At 61.7% G+C, this 9,190-nt stretch overlaps 2 protein-coding genes across 2 annotated transcripts; one reads left to right on the top strand and one right to left on the bottom strand.

Moving 5' to 3' along the window:
• Positions 1 to 1,033: 1,033 nt before the first annotated feature.
• A1Q1_01251 (copper-exporting ATPase) lies at positions 1,034 to 4,342 on the bottom strand (the record flags this gene model as incomplete). Its single annotated transcript, XM_014324324.1, has 1 exon — positions 1,034 to 4,342. One exon carries the CDS (start codon positions 4,340 to 4,342, stop codon positions 1,034 to 1,036), a length of 3,309 nt encoding a protein of 1,102 aa, XP_014179799.1.
• A 612-nt stretch (positions 4,343 to 4,954) lies between these two features.
• A1Q1_01252 (alpha/beta hydrolase) lies at positions 4,955 to 5,938 on the top strand (the record flags this gene model as incomplete). Its single annotated transcript, XM_014324325.1, has 1 exon — positions 4,955 to 5,938. The coding sequence occupies one exon, from the start codon at positions 4,955 to 4,957 to the stop codon at positions 5,936 to 5,938; it is 984 nt and encodes a 327-aa protein (XP_014179800.1).
• Positions 5,939 to 9,190: the final 3,252 nt, after the last annotated feature.

A 9,190-nucleotide genomic window follows, 5' to 3' on the forward strand; every position in this document is an offset into this window, starting at 1 on the left:
GTACAAAAGCAGCGGACGAGACATAGGGATTGGAGTCCACCCTAGGTCTAGCCTTCCCAGCACGACCGATGAAAATCCCTTGTGGTCTGTGCGCGACGTGTGAAAGCGCTAACCTGAATGAACGTCGTGCGGCTTGGTTGTCGTACTGCGACAGGCAGCTTTGCGCTGAAGTACGCGTAGTGAGGTTGAGTTGACCGTCGTCCTCGGACCTGCTGGCGGAGTCCATGAGACCATCCCTTCTAATCTCCAGTTGAGAAGCCAAACGGGATGAGCGACTGTCTCGTCTGAAACAAGTGTCCAGCTACCTCGGCAGCTCTCAACTATCCCCCTGTTGTCGCGGCCGACACGCATTAACAACAGGCGTTGATGATGGGAACAGGCGTTGACGATGCCTCGACCATGACTTGAGAACGGCGCCATTGAGTACGCGCCTGTCGTAATCGGCACCTACTTCCGCCAACACCTGCCTGCGTAGCGTGCAAGAGGACCTTCTATGCAACTTGACTCAAAACATCTAGAGGATGATTTCTTATAGTCAACCATCAGCGTAAGTCAACAACCTCCGCGAATGGATGTGGAGGAAAGGCCGTAAACAGAACTGACTCCAGGAATTGAGTCCGCTTCCAAGTCAACTGCCTCCCTTCCCCGACACCTGCACGCAAGCTGAGATGCACCCATCCTTCGTAACGTTCGGAACGGAAACGGATGCTCCCCACCCTCTGTACAACGGGGGGAAAGCGGCGGCGGTTAGTCAAAGTCTACCACCGATTGACAGAATGTGAAGGTGAGCAACAGTGTCGCCGCAGTCGACGCTCTCGTGAGACGCCCACGACAGTGTCGTCGATGTGTTCGGCCTCGCCCTCGCATTCGCTCTCTCTTTGAGCCGAGAAGCTCCGGTTATGGGACAAAGGACAACGGTCAACTTGTGTGCAATGCAGGTCGGTTTTCTGTACGAGTCAAATTGGTCATTGTTCATTAGCTACGATCTCTATTGAATGACTATGGGTGGGATACTTCTGACTACTTTTGCTGACTACAGACCCCACCTGAGGGCAAGGGAGGAGAGGATGACAGAGACCGAGCTCGCGGCCATAAGGATGGCGCTCCAGACAGGGCTGAGACGGATGCCGGCGGGATAGAGGATGCCAGCAGCAATGGGGAGACAGACGACGTTGAACACCATGGCCCAGCAGAGGTTGATCCACTGCCTGTTGACGACCTTGCGGCTGAGTTTGAGGAGATCGGGAATGGACGCCAGGTCGGAGGAGAGAAGGACGAAGTCGGCACTGGCGAGGGTGCTCTGCGATCCATGGCCCATTGCCACCGAGCACGCCGCGGTCGACAGCGCAATCGAGTCGTTGATACCGTCGCCAACGAAGAGGACGCGATTCGGCACATCCTTGGTTCCCCGCCATGTCTTCCTCGGCACCGACTCGGCCTGCAGCTTGCCAATTACGTCCGCCTTGTCCTGCGGCCCGAGACCGGCGTGCACGTCCTCGGGCTTGAGGCCGAGTTCCTTACCGATTGCGTTGGCTGTGCGCTCGTTGTCACCGGTGAGCATGACGACGCGGAAGCCGCGCTTCTGCAGCTGCGCCAGGATCGGGGCGGTGCTCGGGCGAAGCGGGTCGGAGAGGCCGTACGCAGCGGCAAGAGCCCAGGGCGCCTCACCGCGGCGCGCAGCGACGAGGACAACCGAGCGGGCGGCCGCACCCCAGTCCTCCAGCATCGGCGTGACATCGGCCAGGTCGACGTCGTGGTCCGCCATCAGCTTGTCGTTACCGATTGCGAGCTCGAGCCCAGTGCCAGTTTTGGCGGTCAGACCGCGGCCGGCAATCTCCTCGGACGACGCGATCTCGACGCTTCCCTCGAGGGAAGACAGGTGCTCGGTGAGTCCGACGGCGAGGGGGTGCGTGCTGGTCGCTTCGAGCGCGCGCGTGGCGAGGGGCACCTCCTTGTCCTCGGCGAGGAGCAGTTCAGCGACAACGGCCGGTTTGCCCTGCGTCAGGGTGCCGGTCTTGTCGAGGGCGACGGTCGTAACCTTGGTGATGCCCGTGAACGCCTCCCCGCCTCCAGCAAGAATACCAACCTTGGCTGCAAGACCCGTACCGACTGCGTTGGCGCAGGGAACCGCAAGTCCGATACCGCAGGGACAGGCGACGACAAGAACAGCGACGCAGAACTCGATCGCGAAGAAGGCCCGTCCAGCCTGGTTGTGCGGGTCAACCACGCCGCCGTACGTGAGTCCGAGCCAGAGCGCGAGAACGAAGATGGAGAAGTAACAGATGACAGGGACAAAGACGCCGGTGAGCGTCTCGGCCGCCTTCTCGAGGGGTGCTTTCGACGCACGGCTCACGGCCGCGATGATTCGGTCCAGCATCGTGTCGCCACCGAGACCGGTGACGGAGATCTGCACGGCTGAGCTCAGGTTTGTCGTGCCCGTGTACACCTCATCGCCCTCTGCCTTGGCCACCGGGACAGCCTCGCCGGTCAGACTCGACTCGTCAAAGGAGCTCGTGCCGTGGACGACGACGCCGTCGGCGGGCGGGAGCGCGCCGGGGTGAACCAGCAGAATGTCGCCGCGCTCGACCAGGTCGACGGGGATCTCGCGCGCCTCGGCCTTTTCGTCCTCGACCAGCCAAGCAGTCGCCGGCCTCAACGCACCAAGGAGCGCCACCGCATCCGTCGTTTTGGCCTTGGCGTACGCCTCGAGTGTGCGTCCAAGCAGAATAAACATGATGACGAACACCGACGCGTCAAAGTACGACCCGATGCTCATGCGGCCGGGGTGCCGAACGTCGATGGCGAGCATGGCCACGCTGGCAAAGTAGCTCACCGTCGTGCTGAGCGCGACGAGGAGGTCCATGCTTCCAAAGCTGACCATGCTGCGCCACGTCCAGGGCCGGGGCGAGGAGCAGAGGTGGAACTTGGCCAGCAGGGAGCGCACATGCGGCGCGAGGCCATGGTATGCGCGCACATAGAAGAAGCGGCCGATACCAAACTGTACCACCGTGGCGAGCGCCCATAGCACGATTGTGCCCCGGTTCGCGCCTCCCCACACTGCCGTGTCCCAGAAACGCCGGAAGGGATGGTCCATCTTGAGCATGACCATGGAGACAATGGCGATGATGAAGGTCGGGATGGCGAGGATGACGGCGGCAACGAGGTGCGCTGCGAGCACCTTGACCTCTCTCCGCTGGATCGCCTGGCTGCGCTCACTGACCGAGGCGGGACGGACGACCTCGGCGTCAAACTCGGGCGCGACGCCGGCGAGCCCGCGCACGAGCTCGCGCACAGTGTAGGGCTCGCGGGGGGTGTAGGTGATGGTCGTCTGGGGGTTCTTCATCGTGAAGGCAGTGTAGCGCACATCCTTGAGCGTCGCGAGGTGCGCGTTCAGCTGCGTGATGCAGTTTCCGCAAAACACGCCATCGACACGGATCGTGACGGAGCGCTCGCCGTCCTCTGCGTCCTGGGTGCGCACGACCTCGGCGCCGAAGCCAATGTCCTCGATGAGTTCCTTGATTGACACGTCGGAGAGGCTCGCGCGGTGCGTCACGGTGCCCTGCGAGTTGAGCAGGTTGATGTCGACCTTTTCGATGCCGTCGACGTCTTTCAGCCCCGCTTCAATGCTGGACGTGCACGACGCGCAGGTCATGCCCTCGATCGAGTAGGTGGTCGTGACGAGCTTGTCTCCGCCAGCTGGCGCCTCGGGGACGCTCTCGATGACCTTGGCGCCATAGCCCAGTTCCTCGACGAGATCGACGAGCTCGTCGCCTGTAATCCCCGCTTTATGAGTGATCACACCGGACGAGGTGAGTACGCTAATGTTGCCGTCAAGAACGAGGGGGTTTGCCTCGAGCGCACTCGCGATGCCGGCGCTGCAACTGCCGCACGTCATGCCCTCGATCGACAGTGTCGTTTTCAGTGTGCCCGCGTCCTTCTTTTCGCTGACACCGAGGGCTTCCGCGCGGCACTGCTCGCAGTGCTCGAGGTGCTGTCGCCGCCGGGCCTCTTCGCGCTTCTCGGCGCGCACTTCACGCCGCTTCCCCACCAGCCGGCCCAGGAACCCGGTCGGGAGCTCGTCGCTCTCTGGCTCCTCTGGCTCATCTGGCGTCGCGACGCTGAAGCCCTCGGTGCGCAGGATGCGCTTGACGTGCTCGATGACGGAGGCTGAGCGCTTCGAGTCGACGTTGAAGGTTATCCGGTGGAGGAGGAGGGAGACGGTGAGGTTGTGCACGGAGGGGACATTGGTGAGGGCGGCGCGGATGGTGTCGATGCACGACGGGCAGTGCATGTTGTTGACGAGCAGGGATGCCGTCAGGAGATGTGTTGGGATGTCGGCCATCTTTGTGAGTGTGTGAGGGAGGGATGTGGATGAGGATGCATGTTGAGGCTGGCCATCTTATAGATGGCGAAGAGTGGATGAGGGCTTTTCGCGATGGATGACAAGATGGAAATACGATGCGGGGCCCTGAGTTGAGCGGATGTGAGGCTTGGCAGGCGGGTGGGTGGGTGATCACACGAGACTCACCCAGGGCTGGTGGGTGGCAAAGTGTCCCGTGTCCCGCCCGGTGACTGGAATAAACTCGCCGATAGCTCGGGCCGCGATAATCTCGCAGATGACTCATGCCTCCACCGCCAATCCACCGCAACTCGTGCTCCACTTTGGTGTCCCATCGCCTCACTATCGCCCCTTATCTGGGATGGTTGCCGATGTCACAGCACGGCGCCACAGCGATATCCACGCGATAGTCTAGTCTCTCAGCACAAGCTCCTCATGATGACTAACAGATCACGCGCTCACTGAGGCATTAGCGCTAACCCGCGACGTAGCGCAGCGCAGCTCGGACCCGAGCCCTAAGCCCGTCGCCACCGCTCCGATGTCCGCTTCCATTCCATCAGCCCATCGATCCAGTCTCAGTTGCCCACTACCCCGTGCTCCAAAGCGATAAGCGCCATGAGGCTGCTCACACACGCACCGCGATCCAGATCACTGCGCCCATCCGCGCGTGCCGTCCGGCATACCTCGACCGCCGCGCTCAACTCCGACACAGTCCTGCTGCGCCTGCCCGACCGCCATATCGCGTATTCGATCTTCACTCCGGCGCGTCCAGTCGCAACGCTCTTCTTCCTGCACGGCTACCCCTCTTCGCGTCTCGAGGCGGCTGGACTCGCCCCACTGGCCCTTGAGAGGGGTCTGAGGCTCGTGTCCCCCGACCGGCCCGGATTCGGCCAGTCCAGCTTCCATCCCTACACCATCAACAACTACACGCGCGACGTGCTCGCGGTCGCGGACGCAGTGGGCGCGGAGAACTTCTCGGTCCTGGGCGCGAGTGGCGGGGGGCCATTCGCCCTCGCCTTAGCGCGCGAGCGACGCGTGGATAAGGTAGGGCTGCTAGCGACCGCGCCGCCGTGGGACGGACCGGTCAACGACTCCTCGAGCGTGCGGCGCGTGGCGGCTCTCCTGGCGCAAACGCCCCTGTTCGCGCCGCTCGCTGCGGCGTCCCTCGCCAGCGCACGGTGGGCAGTGACGCGCCCATGGGCGCAGAGACGGATCGACGCGTGGATCGCGTCCATGTCCCCCGATACGCAGCTGGACTCAGAGTTGGCCACGGCGCAGCGCGACGCCGTGCTCCGCACGCTGCTCGAGCCGTTCGCGCATGGTGTGCAGGGATTGACGCACGAGACGCGTCTCCTCACCCAGCCTTGGGGCATAGACTATGAGGAAGTGGAGAGGGAGGTGCGGTTCTGGCATGCCGCTGGCGATAAGGCCGCGCCGATATCCATGGTGCGGCCTATGGTTGGGCGGATGCCCTGCGCGCAGCTCACGGCGTTCGAGGGCGGACACGGGGACGTCGCGACGATATTGCCTGAGGTGCTGGATTACTTCCTGCCGCAGAGCGCGCAGAGCGCGCAGAGCGGGGACGCGGGCAAGGTGTAGCGCGCACGTGCACCAGCCTGCGCTCAGCGTGCAATTCGCAGGCAATCGCGTACACAGGCTGGAGCATGGAGCATGCCATGACCCAGCGGATCGGCGTGATGGCAGCGTGCAATGCGCGTGGCCGAACCCGCGGGGCGAAAATAACGCGCGACATTGGGATTCGGGGCTTGACCAGCACCCTCCTCCGAGTGTACGGCGGCGCGTAGTCCTGGGTTCTCGTCGTGGAGACGGTTGGGAAAGTTGTAACGAAAGTTGAATAGTCACGCCCCCTTAGGGTGGATGTAACGGTGATCGCCGTGACGTGAGCCGCCCTGCTCTTCTACACGCTGCAGACGCTGCGGTGGTCCCGCAGACACGGACGTGACGCTGGCATGACAGCAGGAGTAGGGAGCAAACATGCATAAGCAATGTGAGGAGATGGGACGGGCGTACCACTCCCCTGGACCTGCGAAGGACCTGCGGGCTGCTCCTGGCCCTGGACCGAGGATGCTCCGGGTGCGTTTCGTGCGTTTCGCGCTTGTGCACGCGCACGCACGCGTAATGTGTGTGCGTTGTGGTGCTGACGTTAATCGCGTGCTCGTGTGTGCGCGTGTGCGCGTGTGCTGAGCACGTTGCTACTGATCAGGCGAGGAAAGGTTGAGCAAGGACACGAGCTCGACGCGTCCAGAGGCATGCCGCCGACGCGCCGACGCGCCGTCCACATACGGAGGATAGCTGCGAGGTACACCGGCCACTGGATGCCGGCTGCATACTCGTCTTTGCAGCTGCTGTGCAAACCGTGCGGAATGAACGAGTAGCACAGCACAGCTACGCGGGCAACGATGGCCAGCTGGTGCCCGTTCAGCCGTCCATCCGGCCGACCTTCAAGTCCACCTAGTCCCCAGTTGCTGACCCATTACGTTTCCATTACACCTAGCGCTGATCCAAAGGCAGGCTACAGCGTAACTGCAACAAATGGCGCGCCTCCAGTACAATACACTGTACCCTTTCCGGCCGTCTAGACCCAGACTCTTGCGCATTCCGTTCTCTGCGCAGCGGCCACTGCACCGCGGGCTATCACTCCCCATGCATGCCACATGCCACGGACGCGACCGAACTGGCCGGCGTCGGACTTGTATCGGCCATCGGGCGTAGGGCGTGGTGGGAGCCGAATAGCGAACAGCCGTGGCGTCTTTGCTGAGCGCGGGCCGAAACAATTGTATAGCAGCCCAGTATAGTGACAATTTAGCATGCTGCTTTTCTGGGTTGCTCTGTTGGCTCACCTTAGTGTGGGCTATCCTCGGCCATGCCAAGTCGTCCGTTCCGTCATCGCCCAGTGCTCGGCGCCCAACAACTCAGTGTCCAGCGTCCAGCGCTCAGCGCCGCAGAACAGTGGAGCGCAGTGCCTCCCAGTGCTTCCCAGTGCTTCCCAGTGCAGTGGTGGGTCCGCACCGCCATCTCCACGACCATGGTCTCCATTCCAGCCGTGACGTTTCAATCCTTCTGTGCATTCTGTGACCCCGAGCAGACCATTAAGTATGGCGCATTCCGAGTCACACTGGAAATGGAGAATGACGCTCGGTCGCCGCGGAGAGTCCAATTGAGCACAGGTGTCGGAAAAGCAAGAAAGCAGTCGCGTTGAGGGTTGGTGTTTGGCCGGCTCGCTCTACGCCCGACCGCCTCGCTAGGCCTGTGCTTGCGCCCTCGGTCTGGAAACAAGTCTGAACGTCCATGTACTGTGCTGGCTGAAGCAAAGGGGCGTAGGTCTGGAAAGGAAGTGCGTACATGACCGTCCTTTGCCAGCCTTCATGTCAACCCTGTATTTGACATGTTCCGCCGAGTCTTGGGCCACTTGGGTTCGTTTCGTTGCTTCGGTTGAAGTTGGGATCTGGACCTGTCTGTCGTCGTTATGCTGAACCGTAGCTCGGTTGATGAGTTGTCCTGGGGCGTGTTGCGACGTGTTGCGACTTGTTGCGGCTTGTTGCGGCGGGGCGGCGTACGAAGTGGAAAGCAAGCGTATGCATGTTTACGGCCCGAGGTTGTTACTCCGTGTGTTTGTTTACAGAGAACTCTGTTTTTCTCAAGCATGCGTCGGCCAAGCCGCAGTACGCACCCGGCTCCACATCTTACCGAGGCGTACAACAGGCTCTGGTCTCGCTCCAGAGGATGTTCCAGTACCGCTAAGCATAGTCCGCAATGATGGACCAGTGTACCCGCTGGCCCCGCCGATTCATGACACATATGCACTGATCCGACCATTCATTGCCGCGTAAGTGGTCGTAAACACATGAGGGGAGTACGAAGGCGACGATCGCGCGGGAAGCCTGGGCGGTAATCGAGCAAGTGTCTCACGGAGGCAAGCTGGAGGCTGCAGGGAAGGCACATAGCATGCTGTAATCTCATAATCGACTGGGCCGAGTCTGGCCGAGATGCGCAGGTGCGGCAACTGCGGCAGAAGTGTGAAGTGTGGGCTCGCACACCTGTTTCCTGTATTGTGGGTGTGGGTGCCGTACGTGCCGTTGTTGGCTGTATTGCATCAGAGACGCGGAAACGTCAGCCGGCCGTAAGCAACACAAAAGCATTAGTCTAGGTTCCAGGATTGTGCTCTGCCAGGTAGGTAGACTGTGCAGACTGTGCGTTCACATTGGAGCCATGGAGCTGGAAGGTCTCCCGTCCCCGACCTCCCCTCGGCGCCGCCGGCGCGCCAGCTGGCGCCGTGATGATGCTTGAAGGCTGGCACATGTGCCGAAATCCTGGTACGGTCCTGAGCCCCGATCCTGGCACACGACAGCACAACTGTGCACTGGGCGCCGCACACTGTGCTCTGCAACTGCTGCAGCAGCAATGGCGCGCAGGGCGCCGAGGCTGCCCGAACGTCTCCAGGACATCAGGACAGGCGTACGCCTAAACCCACAGCCGTTGCTGCGATGCATCCTCTATTTTCGACAGCAAGCAGATAAGGACATGATATCATGTACCTGCAACGACAAGAGGGGCTGGCTGGCTGGCTTTGCTGCCTGCAGGGTCGTTGACATGACGGCTACATGAGGGATTTGGGCATATGGGCATCTGAGGGGCTGGTGAGGGGTGTGGTGCAATGAAAATCAATCGCGAAGTCATGTGTCGTGCGACTTTGTCTTTGGGTGGTTGCCAGGGGGACGGTCGCGTATGGGTGTCGCGTGTAGCGTGTCTTGACTGTGTGTGCGGGTGTGCAGAGTGGAAGGAGGGCTCAGGAGGAGAGGCGCAGGGGTCGAGTGCGAGCTGGCAGAGCGT

Source organism: Trichosporon asahii (genome assembly GCF_000293215.1).
Source record: "Trichosporon asahii var. asahii CBS 2479 unplaced genomic scaffold scaffold00050, whole genome shotgun sequence".
NCBI lineage: Eukaryota > Fungi > Basidiomycota > Tremellomycetes > Trichosporonales > Trichosporonaceae > Trichosporon > Trichosporon asahii.